The sequence below is a fragment of the Oncorhynchus masou genome, chromosome 13 (genome assembly GCF_036934945.1).
Source record: "Oncorhynchus masou masou isolate Uvic2021 chromosome 13, UVic_Omas_1.1, whole genome shotgun sequence".
Lineage (NCBI taxonomy): Eukaryota > Metazoa > Chordata > Actinopteri > Salmoniformes > Salmonidae > Oncorhynchus > Oncorhynchus masou.
The window spans coordinates 97,085,343-97,108,595 of NC_088224.1; the positions used below are offsets into that span (position 1 = coordinate 97,085,343).

General features: G+C 41.0%; 1 protein-coding gene across 1 annotated transcript in view; it reads left to right on the top strand.

The window, feature by feature from the left end:
* LOC135553495 (short transient receptor potential channel 6-like) overlaps positions 1 to 23,253 on the top strand; it is a 72,736-nt gene that overhangs the window by 47,613 nt on the left and 1,870 nt on the right. The window contains exons 8-13 of the mRNA XM_064985595.1: positions 588 to 815; positions 3,820 to 4,084; positions 15,656 to 15,851; positions 20,849 to 21,052; positions 21,535 to 21,591; positions 21,734 to 21,809. Coding sequence (XP_064841667.1) covers positions 588 to 815; positions 3,820 to 4,084; positions 15,656 to 15,851; positions 20,849 to 21,052; positions 21,535 to 21,591; positions 21,734 to 21,809 — 1,026 coding nt within the window. The remainder of the gene's footprint in view (positions 1 to 587; positions 816 to 3,819; positions 4,085 to 15,655; positions 15,852 to 20,848; positions 21,053 to 21,534; positions 21,592 to 21,733; positions 21,810 to 23,253) is intronic.

The following is a 23,253-nucleotide window of genomic DNA, read 5'->3' on the forward strand; positions in this document are numbered from 1 at the left end:
TCTCTTCTTCTCTCCAGCTCATTCCAATCCATGCTGCTGTTCTCTCTCCGTCTCTCCAGCTCATTCCAATCCATGCTGCTGTTCTCTTTCCTTCTTTCCAGCTCATTCCAATCCATGCTGCTGTTCTCTCTCCGTCTCTCCAGCTCATTCCAACCCATGTTGCTGTTCTCTTTCCGTCTCTCCAGCTCATTCCAACCCATGTTGCTAATCTTGAGTGTCTTACCACATTAATCTGTTCTTATATACTGGCACCACATTAATCTGTTCTTATATACTGGCACCACATTAGTCTGTTCTTATATACTGGCACCACATTAGTCTGTCCTTATATACTGGCACTACATTAGTCTGTCCTTATATACTGGCACCACATTAGTCTGTTCATATTAGAGGAAAAATTAAAGTCAATATCTTCCTCCCACATGGTAGCCTCTTCCATACATAATGCATTACTTTGGACCAGATCCCTATGTGAGAGGGAGAGCTCTATGGGGCCTGGTCCAAAGTAGTGCACTATACATAGGGTGCCATTTGTGAGGCAGAATATGTCTTTCTGACATGTGGTTGTTTTCTCTCTCTTCTTCCAGGAATGGTCTGGGCTGAGTGTAAGGAGATTTGGTCCCAGGGGGCTCGGGAATATCTTTCGGAGACATGGAATCTTCTAGACTTTGGAATGCTGAGCCTTTTCGTGACATCCTTCATCACTAGATTTATGGCGTTCTGGCATGCGTATTCAGCACAGAGCTACGTCAACAAGCACTATACCGACCTGTCCAACATTACCCTGGAACCAGAGATAGAGTACTACAGACTGGGTGAGTGCAGACAGAAACCTGTCCAACATTACCCTGGTCCCAGAGATAGAGTACTACAGACTGGGTGAGTGCAGACAGAAACCTGTCCAACATTACCCTGGTCCCAGAGATAGAGTACTACAGACTGGGTGAGTGCAGACAGAAACCTGACCAACATTACCCTGGTCCCAGAGATAGAGTACTACAGACTGGGTGAGTGCAGACAGAAACCTGACCAACATTACCCTGGTCCCAGAGATAGAGTACTACAGACTGGGTGAGTGCAGACAGAAACCTGTCCAACATTACCCTGGTCCCAGAGACAGAGTACTACAGACTGGGTGAGTGCAGACAGAAACCTGTCCAACATTACCCTGGTCCCAGAGACAGAGTACTACAGACTGGGTGAGTGCAGACAGAAACCTGTCCAACATTACCCTGGTCCCAGAGACAGAGTACTACAGTCTGGGTCTGCTAGGGGGGCTGGTCAAGGTTGCTTTATATTAGAAATATTTCATAGCCTGTTCCCTGATCTGTTTGTTGCCAGCTGACCTGATCCCTGATCTGTTTGTGGCCAGCTAGCCTGGTCCCTGATCCGTTTGTTGTCAGCTAGCCTGGTCCCTGATCCATTTGTTGTCAGCTAGCCTGGTCCCTGATCCGTTTGTTGTCAGCTAGCCTGGTCCCTGATCCATTTGTTGCCAGCTAGCCTGGCCCCTGATCCATTTGTTGTCAGCTAGTCTGGTCCCTGGTCCGTTTGTTGTCAGCTAGCCTGGTCCCTGATCCGTTTGTTGCCAGCTAGCCTGGTCCCTGGTCCGTTTGTTGCCAGCTAGTCTGGTCCCTGGTCCGTTTGTTGCCAGCTAGCCTGGTCCCTGGTCCGTTTGTTGCCAGCTAGTCTGGTCCCTGATCCGTTTGTTGTCAGCTAGCCTGGTCCCTGATCCAGTTGTTGTCAGCTAGCCTGGTCCCTGATCCAGTTGTTGTCAGCCAGCCTGGTCCCTGATCCAGTTGTTGTCAGCTAGTCTGGTCCCTGATCCATTTGTTGTCAGCTAGCCTGGTCCCTGATCCATTTGTTGCCAGCTAGCCTGGTCCCTGATCCATTTGTTGTCAGCTAGCCTGGTCCCTGATCCATTTGTTGTCAGCTAGACTGGTCCCTGATCCATTTGTTGTCGGCTAGCCTGGCCCCTGATCCATTTGTGCTCTTGCCAACTCCATTGCTCATTGTGAAGCCAAACAGAAAGAAACCGGCACCCAAGCTAAAAAATATCACAGTGCTTCATGACAGTAGAATAAATCCAAAAGGCACCTTTGACAAAAGCTGCAGAACATATCAGGTGCCGGAGTTATCGGTCATGACCAATGAAAAGGAAACTACTGCTCACTACTGCTCATGCTCCGTTTGCCGAGACCCAATCCAAGTAGACATAGTGTACACAGTTGAAGTTAGGAAATGTACATACACCTTTACATACACCTTAGCCAAATACATTTAAACTCCGTTTTTCACAATTCCTGACATTTACTCCTGGTAACAATTAGGTCAGTTAGGATCACCACTTTATTTTAACAATGTGAAATGTCAGAATAATAGTAGAGAGAATGATTTATTTCAGCTTTTTTTTCTTTCATCACATTTTGCCACAACTTCGAAAGTGTGCTTGGGGTCATTGTCCATTTGGAAGAACCATTTGCGACTAAGCTTTAACTTCCTGACTGATGTCTTGAGATGTTGCTTCATTATATCCGCATATTTTTCCTCCCTCATGACGCCATCTATTTTGTGAAGTGCACCAGTCCCTCCTGCAGCAAAGCACCCCCACACCATGATGTTGCCACCCTCGTACTTCATGGTTGGGATGGTGTTCTCTGGCTTGCAAGCCTCCCCCTTTTTCCTCCAAACGATGGTCATTATGGCCAAACAGTTCTATTTTTGTTTCATCAGACCAGAGGACATTTCTCCAAAAAATACGATCTTTGTCCCCATGTGCAGTTGCAAACCGTAGTCTGGCTTTTTTATGGCGGTTTTGGAGCAGTCGCTTCTTCCTTGCTGAGTGGCCTTTCAGGTTATGTCGATATAGGACTCGTTTTACTGTGGATATATATATACTTTTGTACCTGTTTCCTCCAGCGTCTTCACAAGATCCTTTGCTGTTGTTCTGGGATTGATTTACACTTTTCGCACCAAAGTACATTCATCTCTAGGAGACAGAGCACATCTCCTTCCTGAGCGGTATGACGGCTGCGTGGTCCCATGGTGTTTATACTTGTGTACTATTGTTTGTACAGATGAACGTGGTATTTTCAGGATTTTGGAAATTGCTCCCAAGGATGATCCAGACTTGTGGAGGTCTACAATTTTTTTTACTGAGGTCTTGGCTGATTTCTTTTGATTTTCCCATGATGTCAAGCAAAGAGGCACTGAGTTTGAAGGTAGGCCTTGAAATACATCCACAGGTACACCTCCAATTGACTCAAATGATGTCAATTAGTCTATCAGAAGCTTCTAAAGCCATGACATCCTTTTCTGGAATTTTCCAAGCTGTTTAAAGGTACAGTCAACTTAGTGTATGAAAATGAAATAATGAAATAATCTGGCTGTAAACAATTGTTGGAAAAATGACTTGTGTCATGCACAAAGTACATGTCCTAACCGACTTGCCGAAACTATAGTTTGTTAACAAGAAATTTGTGGAGTGGTTGAAAAACGAGTTTTAATGACTCTAACCTAAGTGTATGTAAACTTCCGACTTCAACTGTATGTTAAATATCTATTTCCTGGTGTCACATATGTTAGAGTGATAACCGTATTATGGCCCCTCTGTGATTGTCAGTGTTCTGTCTTTGACCTCTGTGATCCTCCACTGCTACAGGGCTATTTCAGAACAACAGTGTGGGAACATCCCTCCCTTCACTGTGATGGACACAGTGGGATCAGTCTACCTGAACATGCGATTGAGCCATACTTCTCATCTCCACGGGAAAAGTTCTGAATGATATATCTCTGTATCTCTCTCTCTATCTCTCTCTCTAGCCCGTAATAACTGGGTTCCCTCGGACCCCCAGATCATCTCAGAGGGTCTGTATTCCATCGCTGTGGTACTGAGCTTCTCTCGCATCGCCTACATCCTCCCAGCCAATGAGAGTTTCGGGCCCCTGCAGATATCTCTGGGACGCACGGTGAAAGATATCTTCAAGTTCATGGTGATCTTCATCATGGTTTTTGTGGCCTTCATGTTTGGAATGTTCAATCTCTACTCATACTACCTGGGAGCCAAGCAGAACGACGCCTTCACCACGTGAGTTATGTAATTATGGAGGAAATGGGAAACATACAGTGCCGTCGGAAAGTATTCAGAGCCCTTGACTTTTACCACATTTTATTACGTTACAGCCTTATTCTAAAATGGATTAAATCATTTTTTCCCCTCATCAATCTACACACAATACCTCACAATAACATCACAATACCCCATAATGACATCACAATACCCCATAATAACATCACAACACCCCATAATGACATCACAATACTCTATAATGACGTCACGATACCCAATAATTACATCACAATACCCCATAATGACATCACAATACCCCATAATAACATCACAACACCCCATAATAACATCACGATACTCTATAATGACTTCACAATACCCCATAATGACATCACAATACCCCATATAATGACGAAGCAAAAATGGGTTTTTAGAACATTTAGTTAATTTATAAAAAAACAACAACTCATATGACATTTACATAAGTATTCAGACCCTTTACTCAGTACTTTCTTGAAGCACCTTTGTCAGCGACTACAGCCTCAAGTCTTCTTGGGTATGACACAGAGGTGGAAAAAATACCCAATTGTCATACTTGTGAAAAAAGAAGAAATACCTTAATATGAAATGACTCCAGTAAAAAAAGTCACCCAGGAAAATATTACTTGAGTAAAAGTGTAAAAGTATCAGATTTTAAATGTACTTATGGTGGTGGGGAAAGTACTCAAGTGTCATTCTTGAGTAGAAGTACAAAGTAAAAGGAAATGCTATATTTCACATTTCTTATATTTAGCAAACCAGATGGCACAATTTCCTTTTTTTATTACTTTTTTTGACAGCCAGGGGGCACACTACAACACTCAGACATCATTTACAGATAGCCAGGGGAACACTCCAACACTCAGACATCATTTACAGATAGCCAGGGGAACACTCCAACACTCAGACATCATTTACAGATAGCCAGGGGAACACTCCAACACTCAGACATCATTTACAGATAGCCAGGGAACACTCCAACACTCAGACATCATTTACAGATAGCCAGGGGAACACCCCAACACTCAGACATCATTTACAGATAGCCAGGGGTACACTCCAACACTCAGACATCATTTACAGATAGCCAGGGGAACACTCCAACACTCAGACATAATTTGTCAGCTCTACCCTTTAGCTCAGTGCGGACGTTGCCTGTAATCCATGGCTTCTGGTTGGGTTATGTACGTACAGTCACTGTGGGGATGACATCATTGATGTACTTATTGATGAAGCCAATGACTGATGTGGTGTATTCTTCAATGCCGGGAATCCCGGAATGTTCCAGTCTGTGCAATACAGTCCTGTAGCTTAGCATCTGCGTCATCTGACCACAACCATATTGAGTGAGTCACTGGTGCTTCCTGCTTTAGTTTTTGCTCGTAAATAAGGTATTTCCGTTTTTTTTATACATTTGAAACATTTCGAAAATACGGTTTTTGCTTTGTCATTATGTGTTATTATGTGTAGATGGTTGAAAAAGCACATTTTAGAATAAGGCTCTAAAATAAGAACATGTGGAAAACGAATGGGTGTGAGTACTTTCTGAATGCACTATATATAGCACTGAAATGGGATACATATATAGCACTGAAATGGGATAAATATATAGCACTGAAATGGGATACATATATAGCACTGAAATGGGATACATATATAGCACTGAAATGGGATAAATATATAGCACTGTAATGGGATACATATATAGCACTGTAATGGGATACATATATAGCACTGTAATGGGATACATATATAGCACTGTAATGGGATACATATATAGCACTGAAATGGGATAAATATATAGCACTGAAATGGGATACATATATAGCACTGAAATGGGATACATATATAGCACTGTAATGGGATACATATACGGCACTGAAATGGGATACATATATAGCACTGAAATGGGATACATATACGACACTGAAATGGGATACATATATAGCACTGTAATGGGATACATATATAGCACTGAAATGGGATACATATACGGCACTGAAATGGGATACATATATAGCACTGAAATGGGATAAATATATAGCACTGAAATGGGATACATATATAGCACTGTAATGGGATACATATATAGCACTGAAATGGGATACATATATAGCAGGTATATAGCAGGTATATAGCAGGTATATCCAGGTATAATACATTCTGATCCAGGTATAACACATTCTGATCCAGGTATAACACATTCTGATCCAGGTATAACACATTCTGATCCAGGTATAACACATTCTGATCCAGGTATAACACATTCTGATCCAGGTATAACACATTCTGATCCAGGTATAATACATTCTGATCCAGGTATAACACATTCTGATCCAGGTGTAATACATTCTGATCCAGGTATAATACCTTCTGATCCAGATATAATACATTCTAATCCAGGTATAACACATTCTGATCCAGGTATAACACATTCTGATCCAGGTATAATACATTCTGATCCAGGTATAACACATTCTGATCCAGGTATAACACATTCTGATCCAGGTATAACACGTTCTGATCCAGGTATAATACATTCTGATCCAGGTATAATACATTCTGATCCAGGTATAATACATTCTGATCCAGGTATAACACATTCTGATCCAGGTATAATACATTCTGATCCAGGTATAACACATTCTGATCCAGGTATAACACATTCTGATCCAGGTATAACACATTCTGATCCAGGTATAATACATTCTGATCCAGGTATAACACATTCTGATCCAGGTATAACACGTTCTGATCCAGGTATAACACATTCTGATCCAGGTATAACACATTCTGATCCAGGTATAACACATTCTGATCCAGGTATAACACATTCTGATCCAGGTATAACACAAGTATATACATTATGATCCAGGTATAATACATTCTGATCCAGGTATAATACATTCTGATCCAGGTATAACACATTCTGATCCAGGTATAACACATTCTGATCCAGGTATAACACATTCTGATCCAGGTATAACACAAGTATATACATTATGATCCAGGTATAATACATTCTGATCCAGGTATAACACATTCTGATCCAGGTATAACACATTCTGATCCAGGTATAATACATTCTGATCCAGGTATAACACATTCTGATCCAGGTATAACACATTCTGATCCAGGTATAATACATTCTGATCCAGGCATAACACATTCTGATCCAGGTATAATACATTCTGATCCAGGTATAATACATTCTGATCCAGGTATAATACATTCTGATCCAGGTATAACACATTCTGATCCAGGTATAACACATTCTGATCCAGGTATAATACATTCTGATCCAGGTATAATACATTCTGATCCAGGTATAACACATTCTGATCCAGGTATAACACATTCTGATCCAGGTATAACACATTCTGATCCAGGTATAATACATTCTGATCCAGGTATAATACATTCTGATCCAGGTATAACACATTCTGATCCAGGTATAACACATTCTGATCCAGGTATAACACATTCTGATCCAGGTATAACACATTCTGATCCAGGTATAATACATTCTGATCCAGGTATAATACATTCTGATCCAGATATAATACATTCTGATCCAGGTATAATACATTCTGATCCAGGTATAACACATTCTGATCCAGGTATAACACATTCTGATCCAGGTATAATACATTCTGATCCAGGTATAATACATTCTGATCCAGGTATAACACATTCTGATCCAGGTATAACACATTCTGATCCAGGTATAATACATTCTGATCCAGGTATAACACATTCTGATCCAGGTATAATACATTCTGATCCAGGTATAATACATTCTGATCCAGGTATAACACATTCTGATCCAGGTATAACACATTCTGATCCAGGTATAACACATTCTGATCCAGGTATAACACATTCTGATCCAGGTATAACACATTCTGATCCAGGTATAATACATTCTGATCCAGGTATAACACATTCTGATCCAGGTATAATACATTATGATCCAGGTATAATACATTCTGATCCAGGTATAACACATTCTGATCCAGGTATAACACATTCTGATCCAGGTATAATACATTCTGATCCAGGTATAACACATTCTGATCCAGGTATAATACATTCTGATCCAGGTATAACACATTCTGATCCAGGTATAATACATTCTGATCCAGGTATAACACATTCTGATCCAGGTATAACACATTCTGATCCAGGTATAATACATTCTGATCCAGGTATAACACATTCTGATCCAGGTATAATACATTATGATCCAGGTATAATACATTCTGATCCAGGTATAACACATTCTGATCCAGGTATAACACATTCTGATCCAGGTATAATACATTCTGATCCAGGTATAACACATTCTGATCCAGGTATAATACATTCTGATCCAGGTATAACACATTCTGATCCAGGTACAATACATTCTGATCCAGGTATAATACATTCTGATCCAGGTATAACACATTCTGATCCAGGTATAATACATTCTGATCCAGGTATAACACATTCTGATCCAGGTATAACACATTCTGATCCAGGTATAATACATTCTGATCCAGGTGTAATACATTGATCCAGGTATAATACATTCTGATCCAGGTATAACACATTCTGATCCAGGTATAACACATTCTGATCCAGGTATAACACATTCTGATCCAGGTATAACACATTCTGATCCAGGTATAACACATTCTGATCCAGGTATAATACATTCTGATCCAGGTATAACACATTCTGATCCAGGTATAATACATTCTGATCCAGGTATAATACATTCTGATCCAGGTATAACACATTCTGATCCAGGTATAACACATTCTGATCCAGGTATAATACATTCTGATCCAGGTATAATACATTCTGATCCAGGTATAACACATTCTGATCCAGGTATAACACATTCTGATCCAGGTATAATACATTCTGATCCAGGTATAACACATTCTGATCCAGGTATAACACATTATGATCCAGGTATAATACATTCTGATCCAGGTATAACACATTCTGATCCAGGTATAACACATTCTGATCCAGGTATAATACATTCTGATCCAGGTATAACACATTCTGATCCAGGTATAATACATTCTGATCCAGGTACAATACATTCTGATCCAGGTATAATACATTCTGATCCAGGTATAACACATTCTGATCCAGGTATAACACATTCTGATCCAGGTATAACACATTCTGATCCAGGTATAATACATTCTGATCCAGGTATAACACATTCTGATCCAGGTATAACACAAGTATATACATTATGATCCAGGTATAATACATTCTGATCCAGGTATAACACATTCTGATCCAGGTATAACACATTCTGATCCAGGTATAATACATTCTGATCCAGGTATAATACATTCTGATCCAGGTATAATACATTCTGATCCAGGTATAACACATTCTGATCCAGGTATAACACATTCTGATCCAGGTATAACACATTCTGATCCAGGTATAACACATTCTGATCCAGGTATAACACATTCTGATCCAGGTATAACACATTCTGATCCAGGTATAACACATTCTGATCCAGGTATAACACATTCTGATCCAGGTATAACACATTCTGATCCAGGTATAATACATTCTGATCCAGGTATAACACGTTCTGATCCAGGTATAACACATTCTGATCCAGGTATAATACATTCTGATCCAGGTATAACACATTCTGATCCAGGTATAACACATTCTGATCCAGGTATAATACATTCTGATCCAGGTATAACACATTCTGATCCAGGTATAACACGTTCTGATCCAGGTATAATACATTCTGATCCAGGTATAATACATTCTGATCCAGGTATAACACATTCTGATCCAGGTATAACACATTCTGATCCAGGTATAATACATTCTGATCCAGGTATAACACGTTCTGATCCAGGTATAACACATTCTGATCCAGGTATAATACATTCTGATCCAGGTATAACACATTCTGATCCAGGTATAACACATTCTGATCCAGGTATAATACATTCTGATCCAGGTATAACACATTCTGATCCAGGTATAACACGTTCTGATCCAGGTATAATACATTCTGATCCAGGTATAATACATTCTGATCCAGGTGTAATACATTCTGATCCAGGTATAACACATTCTGATCCAGGTATAATACATTCTGATCCAGGTATAATACATTCTGATCCAGGTATAATACATTCTGATCCAGGTGTAATACATTCTGATCCAGGTATAATACATTCTGATCCAGGTGTAATACATTCTGATCCAGGTATAACACATTCTGATCCAGGTATAACACATTCTGATCCAGGTATAACACATTCTGATCCAGGTGTAATACATTCTGATCCAGGTATAACACATTCTGATCCAGGTATAACACATTCTGATCCAGGTATAATACATTCTGATCCAGGTATAATACATTCTGATCCAGGTATAATACATTCTGATCCATGTATAACACATTCTGATCCAGGTATAATACATTCTGATCCAGGTATAATACATTCTGATCCAGGTATAACACATTCTGATCCAGGTATAACACATTCTGATCCATGTATAACACATTCTGATCCAGGTATAATACATTCTGATCCAGGTATAACACATTATGATCCAGGCATAACACATTCTGATCCAGGTATAACACATTATGATCCAGGTATAACACATTCTGATCCAGGTATAACACATTCTGATCCAGGTATAATACATTCTGATCCAGGTATAACACATTCTGATCCAGGTATAACACATTCTGATCCAGGTATAATACATTCTGATCCAGGTATAATACATTCTGATCCAGGTATAACACATTCTGATCCAGGTATAACACATTCTGATCCAGGTATAATACATTCTGATCCAGGTATAACACATTCTGATCCAGGCATAACACATTCTGATCCAGGTATAACACATTATGATCCAGGTATAACACATTCTGATCCAGGTATAACACATTCTGATCCATGTATAATACATTCTGATCCATGTATAACACATTCTGATCCAGGTATAATACATTCTGATCCAGGTATAACACATTCTGATCCAGGTATAACACATTCTGATCCAGGTATAATACATTCTGATCCAGGTATAATACATTCTGATCCAGGTATAACACATTCTGATCCAGGTATAACACATTCTGATCCAGGTATAATACATTCTGATCCAGGTATAATACATTCTGATCCAGGTATAACACATTCTGATCCATGTATAACACATTCTGATCCAGGTATAATACATTCTGATCCAGGTATAACACATTCTGATCCAGGTATAATACATTCTGATCCAGGTATAATACATTCTGATCCAGGTATAACACATTCTGATCCAGGTATAACACATTCTGATCCAGGTATAATACATTCTGATCCAGGTATAATACATTCTGATCCAGGTGTAATACATTCTGATCCAGATATAATACATTCTGATCCAGGTATAACACATTCTGATCCAGGTATAACACATTCTGATCCAGGTATAACACATTCTGATCCAGGTATAACACATTCTGATCCAGGTATAACACATTCTGATCCAGGTATAACACATTCTGATCCAGGTATAACACATTCTGATCCAGGTATAACACATTCTGATCCAGGTATAACACGTTCTGATCCAGGTATAACACGTTCTGATCCAGGTGTAATACATTCTGATCCAGGTATAACACATTCTGATCCAGGTATAATACATTCTGATCCAGGTATAACACATTCTGATCCAGGTATAATACATTCTGATCCATGTATAACACATTCTGATCCAGGTATAATACATTCTGATCCAGGTATAACACATTCTGATCCAGGTATAACACATTCTGATCCATGTATAACACATTCTGATCCAGGTATAATACATTCTGATCCAGGTATAACACATTCTGATCCAGGCATAACACATTCTGATCCAGGTATAACACATTATGATCCAGGTATAACACATTCTGATCCAGGTATAACACATTCTGATCCAGGTATAATACATTCTGATCCAGGTATAACACATTCTGATCCAGGTATAACACATTCTGATCCAGGTATAATACATTCTGATCCAGGTATAATACATTCTGATCCAGGTATAACACATTCTGATCCAGGTATAATACATTCTGATCCAGGTATAACACATTCTGATCCAGGCATAACACATTCTGATCCAGGTATAACACATTATGATCCAGGTATAACACATTCTGATCCAGGTATAACACATTCTGATCCAGGTATAATACATTCTGATCCATGTATAACACATTCTGATCCAGGTATAATACATTCTGATCCAGGTATAACACATTCTGATCCAGGTATAACACATTCTGATCCAGGTATAATACATTCTGATCCAGGTATAATACATTCTGATCCAGGTATAACACATTCTGATCCAGGTATAACACATTCTGATCCAGGTATAATACATTCTGATCCAGGTATAATACATTCTGATCCAGGTATAACACATTCTGATCCATGTATAACACATTCTGATCCAGGTATAATACATTCTGATCCATGTATAATACATTCTGATCCAGGTATAATACATTCTGATCCAGGTATAACACATTCTGATCCAGGTATAACACATTCTGATCCAGGTATAATACATTCTGATCCAGGTATAATACATTCTGATCCAGGTGTAATACATTCTGATCCAGATATAATACATTCTGATCCAGGTATAACACATTCTGATCCAGGTATAACACATTCTGATCCAGGTATAACACATTCTGATCCAGGTATAACACATTCTGATCCAGGTATAACACATTCTGATCCAGGTATAACACGTTCTGATCCAGGTATAACACGTTCTGATCCAGGTGTAATACGTTCTGATCCAGGTATAACACGTTCTGATCCAGGTATAATACATTCTGATCCAGGTATAACACATTCTGATCCAGGTATAATACATTCTGATCCATGTATAACACATTCTGATCCAGGTATAATACATTCTGATCCAGGTATAACACATTCTGATCCAGGTATAACACATTCTGATCCATGTATAACACATTCTGATCCAGGTATAACACATTCTGATCCAGGTATAATACATTCTGATCCAGGTATAACACATTCTGATCCAGGTATAATACATTCTGATCCAGGTATAACACATTCTGATCCAGGTATAATACATTCTGATCCAGGTATAACACATTCTGATCCAGGTATAACACATTCTGATCCAGGTATAATACATTCTGATCCAGGTATAACACATTCTGATCCAGGTATAACACATTCTGATCCAGGTATAATACATTCTGATCCAGGTATAACACATTCTGATCCAGGTATAATACATTCTGATCCAGGTATAACACATTCTGATCCAGGTATAATACATTCTGATCCAGGTATAACACATTCTGATCCAGGTATAACACATTCTGATCCAGGTATAATACATTCTGATCCAGGTATAACACATTCTGATCCAGGTATAATACATTCTGATCCAGGTATAACACATTCTGATCCAGGTATAATACATTCTGATCCAGGTATAACACATTCTGATCCAGGTATAACACATTCTGATCCAGGTATAACACGTTCTGATCCAGGTATAATACATTCTGATCCAGGTATAACACATTCTGATCCAGGTATAACACATTCTGATCCAGGTATAACACATTCTGATCCAGGTATAACACATTCTGATCCAGGTATAATACATTCTGATCCAGGTATAATACATTCTGATCCAGGTATAACACATTCTGATCCAGGTATAACACATTCTGATCCAGGTATAACACGTTCTGATCCAGGTATAATACATTCTGATCCAGGTATAACACATTCTGATCCAGGTATAACACATTCTGATCCAGGTATAACACATTCTGATCCAGGTATAATACATTCTGATCCAGGTATAATACATTCTGATCCAGGTATAACACATTCTGATCCAGGTATAACACATTCTGATCCAGGTATAACACATTCTGATCCAGGTATAACACATTCTGATCCAGGTATAACACATTCTGATCCAGGTATAACACATTCTGATCCAGGTATAACACATTCTGATCCAGGTATAATACATTCTGATCCAGGTATAACACATTCTGATCCAGGTATAACACATTCTGATCCAGGTATAACACATTCTGATCCAGGTATAACACATTCTGATCCAGGTATAACACATTCTGATCCAGGTATAACACATTCTGATCCAGGTGTAATACATTCTGATCCAGGTATAACACATTCTGATCCAGGTGTAACACATTCTGATCCAGGTATAACACATTCTGATCCAGGTATAACACATTCTGATCCAGGTATAACACATTCTGATCCAGGTGTAATACATTCTGATCCAGGTATAATACCTTCTGATCCAGGTATAACACGTTCTGATCCAGGTATAACATGTTCTGATCCAGGTATAACACATTCTGATCCAGGTATAACACATTCTGATCCAGGTATAACACATTCTGATCCAGGTATAACACATTCTGATCCAGGTGTAATACATTCTGATCCAGGTATAATACATTCTGATCCAGGTATAACACATTCTGATCCAGGTATAACACATTCTGATCCAGGTATAACACATTCTGATCCAGGTATAATACATTCTGATCCAGGTATAATACATTCTGATCCAGGTATAACACATTCTGATCCAGGTATAACACATTCTGATCCAGGTGTAATACATTCTGATCCAGGTGTAATACATTCTGATCCAGGTATAACACATTCTGATCCAGGTATAATACATTCTGATCCAGGTATAATACATTCTGATCCAGGTATAACACATTCTGATCCAGGTGTAACACATTCTGATCCAGGTGTAATACATTCTGATCCAGGTATAATACATTCTGATCCAGGTATAATACATTCTGATCCAGGTATAACACATTCTGATCCAGGTATAACACATTCTGATCCAGGTATAACACATTCTGATCCAGGTATAATACATTCTGATCCAGGTATAATACATTCTGATCCAGGTATAACACATTCTGATCCAGGTATAACACATTCTGATCCAGGTGTAATACATTCTGATCCAGGTGTAACACATTCTGATCCAGGTGTAACACATTCTGATCCAGGTATAACACATTCTGATCCAGGTATAATACATTCTGATCCAGGTATAACACCTTCTGATCCAGGTATAACACATTCTGATCCAGGTGTAATACATTCTGATCCAGGTGTAATACATTCTGATCCAGGTATAATACATTCTGATCCAGGTATAATACATTCTGATCCAGGTATAACACATTCTGATCCAGGTGTAATACATTCTGATCCAGGTATAACACATTCTGATCCAGGTATAACACATTCTGATCCAGGTATAACACATTCTGATCCAGGTATAACACATTCTGATCCAGGTATAATACATTCTGATCCAGGTATAATACATTCTGATCCAGGTATAATACATTCTGATCCAGGTATAACACATTGATCTCTGATCTCTTTCTCTTTTTGCTCCTTTCAGGATTGAGGAAAGTTTCAAGACGTTATTCTGGGCCATATTTGGCCTGTCCGAAGTCAAGTCAGTGAAGATCAACAATGGCCATAAGTTCATCGAGAATATCGGCTATATCCTTTATGGGGTTTATAACGTCACCATGGTGATCGTCCTGCTCAACATGCTCATTGCCATGATCAATAACTCCTTCCAGGAAATAGAGGTAACTAATGAATGAATTAATAATTGATTGTCCCTTAGAGATAATAAGGCTCTGGTCTTGATACTTGTTAACATGTTATACTGCTCTTGTATGAGGAATTTACAGGATATAGTTAGTATACCATTTACTATAAGACCCTGCGATAGACTGGTCTAGGGTGTCCTGTCTAGGGGGTGTACTTGTAGATCAAGCTGCCTCACTATAGAAACAGGTGATAGACTAGTGTCCTGTCTAGGGGGTGTACTTGTAGATCAAGCTGCCTCACTATAGAAACAGGAGATAGACTAGTGTCCTGTCTAGGGGGTGTACATGTAGATCAAGCTGCCTCACTATAGAAACAGGAGATAGACTAGTGTCCTGTCTAGGGGGTGTACTTGTAGATCAAGCTGCCTCACTATAGAAACAGGTGATAGACTAGTGTCCTGTCTAGGGGGTGTACTAATGTCTATGGTATACAAATAGACACAGTTATTTAACATCTCTACTATGCTCCTTTAATCAATGTGTCTCCCTTGTGAAGCCACCATTTTGTAGATGTATTGTTGCAGGCTACATCTGCACGCTTGGCTGTGTTAATTCATCTTCCATCAGATAGCATGTAAGGTGCCCCAATGCAGCACTGCAGCTTCCGTCTGATCTACTTTGAGGAGTCTGATACTGTGGAGGCTGTTAACAAGAGACAAGGCCACGTTCCGAATGGCGCCCTATTCTCTTTACAGTGCACTACATTTCACCAGGGTTCGTTGGGCTCTGGTCGAAAGTAGTGCACTATATAGGGAATAGGGTAGCATTTGGGATGCACACCAAGTATTTCTGGGTAATTACAAATGCTTTGAGCCACATAGATAAGGTAATTGTAGAATGATTTAGTTTCATACTGTCTTCTGAGTAAAAAATGAATTCAGTGAATGATTGTCTGTTGCGATGGTAATTGCAGCTACTTACAGGGTTGGAAGAGAATGAAATCCTCATCCAGTTTAGAGGCCGGAGCTTCATCCAGTTTAGAGGCCGCAGCTTCATCCAGTTTAGAGGCCGCAGCTTCATCCAGTTTAGAGGCCGCAGCTTCATCCAGTTTAGAGGCCGCAGCTTCATCCAGTTTAGAGGCCGCAGCTTCATCCAGTTTAGAGGCCGCAGCTTCATCCAGTTTAGAGGCCGCAGCTTCATCCAGTTTAGAGGCCGCAGCTTCATCTACCGTTGGGTCGCATTAGGATGTTCGGATCTCGTATTGGCCGTGTACCAAATGGCACCCTGTTCTCTATAAAGTGTCCTACTTTAGACCAGAGCCATATGGGCCCGGCTCAAAGGTAGTGTACTATATAGGGAAGAATGTGTCATTTGGGATGAAAACATTGGCTGCCATCCATATCAATTAGGTTGCTATGGCTCCTCCCACTCAATGCTTTTAGTATTTACCTCTGGACAATTATTATGGATGTAAAGGAAAAGCTTTTTTTATGAAAGCCAGAAGCTTTGAATTATGTTATAAAACTGACTGTTGTTGTTTTAGAGTTGATTGTTTCTAAATACTCCGTTCCCTTTCAGTTGGTCAACTCACTGCAACACAGCTGTGTGGAGTTGGTGCTAGCGCCCTCTACTGAAGAACATTAGAATCACGCTTGACAGGGCCAATGAACACTGTGCCTCACTGGAAGCCCCGCCTTCCACAGGGGATAAACCTGAGGCATGAATTAATTCGCTGTGACAACAGTACACCAAAGTGGCAGGGGTACATCAGAGTAGATGTAAACACATTGTTTGTACCCCACAGTGTTAAGATACATTGTTTCTACCCCACGGTGTTAAGATACATTGTTTCTACCCCACGGTGTTAAGATACATTGTTTGTACCCCACAGTGTTAAGATACATTGTTTCTACCCCACGGTGTTAAGATACATTGTTTCTACCCCACGGTGTTAAGATACATTGTTTCTTCCCCACGGTGTTAAGATACATTGTTTCTACCCCACGGTGTTAAGATACATTGTTTCTACCCCACGGTGTTAAGATACATTGTTTGTACCCCACGGTGTTAAGATACATTGTTTTTACCCCACGGTGTTAAGATACATTGTTTGTACCCCACGGTGTTAAGATACATTGTTTCTACCCCACGGTGTTAAGATACATTGTTTCTACCCCACGGTGTTAAGATACATTGTTTCTACCCCACGGTGTTAAGATACATTGTTTGTACCCCACAGGGTTAAGATACATTGTTTCTACCCCACGGTGTTAAGATACATTGTTTCTACCCCACGGTGTTAAGATACATTGTTTCTACCCCACGGTGTTAAGATACATTGTTTCTACCCCACGGTGTTAAGATACATTGTTTCTACCCCACGGTGTTAAGATACATTGTTTCTACCCCACGGTGTTAAGATACATTGTTTGTACCCCACGGTGTTAGGATACATTGTTTGTACCCCACGGTGTTAAGATACATTGTTTTTGTCGCTCTGGATTTTGCACACAGTGACGTTGGGGTACAGGCATTGCTTGTGCGTCCCCCATGTTTTTACAGCGTCAGGTTGACTGTTCTTGTTATTAGGGAGATTTCTGCCCTTCTCCAGAAGCAGGTGATCCGATTGGTTCCTATGTGAGAGGCCAAGTACAGCTGGTTCAGCCGATATTTCTAAGTTCTCAAAAGGGGCAAGACTTTGATTCCATTTTTAGACCTGTGTGCCCTGTACACCTCAGGATCTACAAATTCAGAATGCTAATGAACAGCCTGTTGTTACAGTCAGTGCACCCGGGTGATTGGTTCACCTCCATCAACCTGAAGGATGCATACTTTACTGTGAACAAATATCCCCCCCACAAGAAGTTGCTGAGCTTCCGTTTAGAGGCTATAGCCAACGAGTTTTTGGTTCTCCCTTTCAGGCTTTCCCTTGTACTTTCACCAAAGTTGTGGATCCGGGTTTGGCACCTATGCGGATATTGGACTCCCTGGACGATTGGCAAGTGGTAGCGGGAGTCGAGGGAGCTGGTGGCGTTGCACACCTCTCTGCTGGTTTCCCATGTTCAGTGTCTGCAGCTGTTTGACTCCATCTCAGCACATTCTGTTTCTGGGTCTCAAGTTAGACTCAGTCGAGAATTCTTGTCCCCACAGAGGGAGACTCGGTTTTTTCGTCTTTGCTTGGCCCAATTTGGTCTGGATTGCGTTTTTCGCCAGTGACTAGATCGATTGGGGTTGATGGTTTCCATATCAACAGACTGGGAGGGGTATGGTCTCACCTCCTCTTGTCCTTGGCTCACTCCCTACTGCTGTGGAGCAGTACACACTTTTCCTCGCTCCGGGTGACGTATCTCCAGGGGAGGAGTCGGCTGCACCCCAGGGGGTTTCCCAGATGTAGGAAATGTCCGACAGATCTTGAGAAAATGAGCATTGTGGGCTGTTTTTCTCCATATGTAATGTCTGTTGGGAACAGATGCTCTCGTGAACCAGTGGCCTCAGACTTGATTCATTCCACGCTGGAGACGGTGCGTCAGAGACGAGTTGTCATTGATCCTTGTGGCTCCCCGTTGGCCCAAACGACCTTGGTTCGTGAAGATCATTCACCTTTTTTGGCAGGGACCCGTGGCAATGCAACTCTCGCAACTTTGGCCGGAGATTTGGAATCAGTGGGCCCTGAAAGATCCGATATGATGGCAAGAGGTTGACCTCTAAACAGTCCGCAAGGGCACCCTCCACGAGAGGCTTGTATGGATATAAGAGGCAGGTGTTCAAGCTTTGGTGCCAAAATAAAGGAATTGTTCCTTTTCTCTGGTGGACATTTTAATGTTCCTAAAGGTGTTTTTAATGCGGGGTTCATTCTCTGAATGTGTATATGGGAGCTATTTCAGCGTGTCGTGGGAATTGATCATTCCCTGGAGGTGCGGTTTTTAAAAGGTGTGTGCCCTGTCAGGCCGGTTTCTAAACCTAGCTTTGGTTTTGGTTTTGGTTTTGGATGTGCTGTGTGAGTCCCCTTTTGGACCAATTGAGTCTGTGAATCTGACCATCCTCTTCTACAAGACCACCCTGCTCGTGTCTTTGGCCTCGGCTCAGCGAGTTGGGGATCTCTATGCGTTATCCATGAAGTCCACCCTTGGCGACTCTAAGGTGACGTTTTGCCCCTAAGGTCATAACTGTGTCCTACAGCTTTTCAGATGTTTCCCCTTTCACCTCCTCCATTTGCTTCTGAGGAGCAGCGGAGGTTTACTTGCCGTTCCGGTACGACCACGTAAAATGAGCGGACCAGGGGTGTCCGTTTATGTGACCAAATATTTGTCAGTTTTGCTAATCTGGCTCGTGTTGTGTAAGCAGCGTCTCTCCCACTGGATTGTCGAAGCTGTTTATCTGACATATGACAGCAGAAGGCAGGAATGACGGTAATGTGCACACAGAGATCTGGAGGCTTCTTGGGTTTAAGGAGAGACACTGTTGTAAGGTTTTATCTCCTGGATGTCACTGTTTCCAGTGGAACCCGCAGGGTGCTTACGACTGGGGCAGGAGAGGGTCGTTAGGCAGCTAGCAAACACCGGGTACCGCAGGTTTTCCTGACTCTGGGTAGTCTGCCGTGGGCCATTTCATCTTGTGTCCACTGGGGTTGTGGCTTGGTGTGTGATTTATATGTCTCCATTGCTGTGTTGTACCTCGTTTCCCTCCTTCAGGGAACAGTAGCCATAATCATAACTGTAGGTTCTCTGCATTAACCCCTACCTTCCCCTCCCCTCGTCTCCTCTCCCCTCTCTTCTCCTCACTACCCCTCCTCCCCTCTCTTCTCCTCCCTACCCCTCCTCCCCTCTCTTCTCCTCCCTACCCCTCCTCCCCTCTCTTCTCCTCCCTACCCCTCCTCCCCTCTCTTCTCCTCCCTACCCCTCTTCCTCCCTACCTCCCTCCCCACCCTTCCTCCCCTCCCTCCTCCCCCTCCTCCCCTTCTTTCTTCTTCCCAACTCCTCTCCCCTCCCTTCTCCTCCCCACCTCCCCCATCTCCTCCCCTCTCTTCTCCCCAGGATGACGCTGATGTAGAGTGGAAATTTTCCCGGGCTAAGCTATGGTTCTCCTACTTTGAGGAAGGTGGGACATTACCTGTCCCCTTTAATCTGGTTCCTAGTCCCAAGTCCATCATCGCCCTGGTCCTGGGGCTAAGAGACCTCATGCTGAAGGTTCTCAACAGACACAAGAGCTGTCACAATGAGGATACAGAGCTCAATAAGGTGAACCTCACAATCATGCGCGCTCTCTCACACACACAGTAAGTAGATAGTGGAATTAGTCTGGCCATTATTGATATATGGTTTAGATTATCCCTTATAACCTTGTCCCTAGCCCTTTCTCTTGCTCTCTCTCTCTCTCGCTCTCTCTCTTTCTCTCTCTCTCTTGCTCTTGCTCTCTCTCTCTCTCTCTTTCTCTCATAGCAATTACGCCTGTGGACGAAGTTCTCTCCATAGATAAACTTTCAGAATCATCCAGCCTATAGATGATGTTATGACAGATGTGTGTCCTGGCTCTATACGGTGGTTTCCTAGACCCGTATTAGAAGTTGTAATATTGGAAATTGTCAATATTGGAAACTCTTTTGTGTGTACTGAGCCCTCTAGTGTCCTGTTGTAAAAGTGCAGGTTTACTTTTTATTTTCTTGATAAATTGTTGAATTTACACTTAATGAAGTATTGTTTGATTGTGTCTTAAACTCCAGTTGGATCATCATAAGAATTCAACTGTTGGAGGTCTGGCTTGTCCAGGTCGGCACCAGGTAAGTAGACCTATAGATATAGATATATATAGATAGTATTTTCATGTCACATTGCGTAGTTCCATAGGTTTTTATCACCACAAGGCATTGCATACTTTACTCATTTCTATACAATTATCATGTTTTCCTCTTATTTTCACAGAAGATAATGAAACGCCTCATCAAGAGATATGTGATGAAAGCACAGATCAATAAAGACAGTGAGGAAGTGAATGAAGGTATTGTGTCCCCTCCTATTTGACTGTTTTGTGACCCACTGAACACCTTTCCCGGTCAGAGAGATTTAAGGCAATCTCACAAATAAAACACACAGGACTTTTTTGTTGTTGTTGCAAGGAGTCATGATCATGGAAATGGTCTGTAATCATGTAGTCATGAGTAAATATTAATAATAATATTAATAAATACAGGGAAATGAACATGAATAAAGGCAACAGGAAGGAAATAGAGCAATTACAATAGCTAAAGTCGAGACGGTGATACACAGGCTGATCTCTGATCTGGCCGGAGCTGTTTGGGGGTTTTAGTTTCTCTCTAGCAGTTGGTGACATCTGCAGATGTAAAAAGGGCTTTATAGATTTGATTGACTGGATTGATAAATAGACTGATCTCTGATCTGGCCGGAGCTGTTTGGGGGTTTTAGTTTCTCTCTAGCAGTTTGTGACATCTGCAGATGTAAAAAGGGCTTTATAGACTTGATTGACTGGATTGATAAATAGACTGATCTCTGATCTGCGCTGGCAAGCAAAGGCTCAGTAGAGTCAAAACTAACATCACCTCACAAAGGCACAAACAGAATGAACTGAAGTAAATAAGGAGCTGATGAGACCAGGTGAGTAACTAACACAGTTGAAATCAATGAGAGACAGGGCTACGTTCAAGAACACAAAGAAACAGAACACTAAGAAAATATATACAGAACCTTACAATCAATCTACATACAATACACTATAATGACAAAGAATAGAAATGTTTGTAGAAATGTTTGCTAATTTATTAAAAATTAAAAACAGAAATATCACATTTACATAAGTATTCAGACCCTTTCCTCAGTACTTTGTTGAAGTACCTTTGGTAGCGTTGCTGCACAGCTATTTTCAGGTCCCTCCATAGATGTTCGATCGGGTTCAAGTCCAGGCTCTGGCTGGGCCACTCAAGGACATTCAGGGACTTGCCACTCCTGCGTTGTCTTGGCTGTGTGCTTAGGGTCATTGTCCTGTTAGAAGGTGAACCATCACCCAGTCTGAGGTCCTGTGCACTCTGGAGCAGGTTTTCATCAATGATCTCTCTGTACTTTGCTCCGTTCATCTTTCCCTCGATCCTGACTAGTCTCCCAGTCCCTGCCGCTGAAAAACATCCCCACAGCATGATGCTGCCACCACCATGCTTCACCGTAGGGATGGTGCCATGGTTTCCTCCAGACGTGACGCTTGGCATTCAGGCCAAAGAGTTCCATCTTGGTTTCATCAGACCAGAGAATCTTGTTTCTCACCATCTGAGATTCCTTTAGGTGCCTTTTGGAAAACCAAGCGGGCTGTGTGCCTTTTACTGAGTCATGTGCCTTTTCCTGAGGTGTGGCTTCTGTCTGGCTACTCTACTGCAAAGGCCTGATTTATGGAGTGCTGCAGAGATGGTTGTCCTTCTGGAAGGTTCTCCCATCTC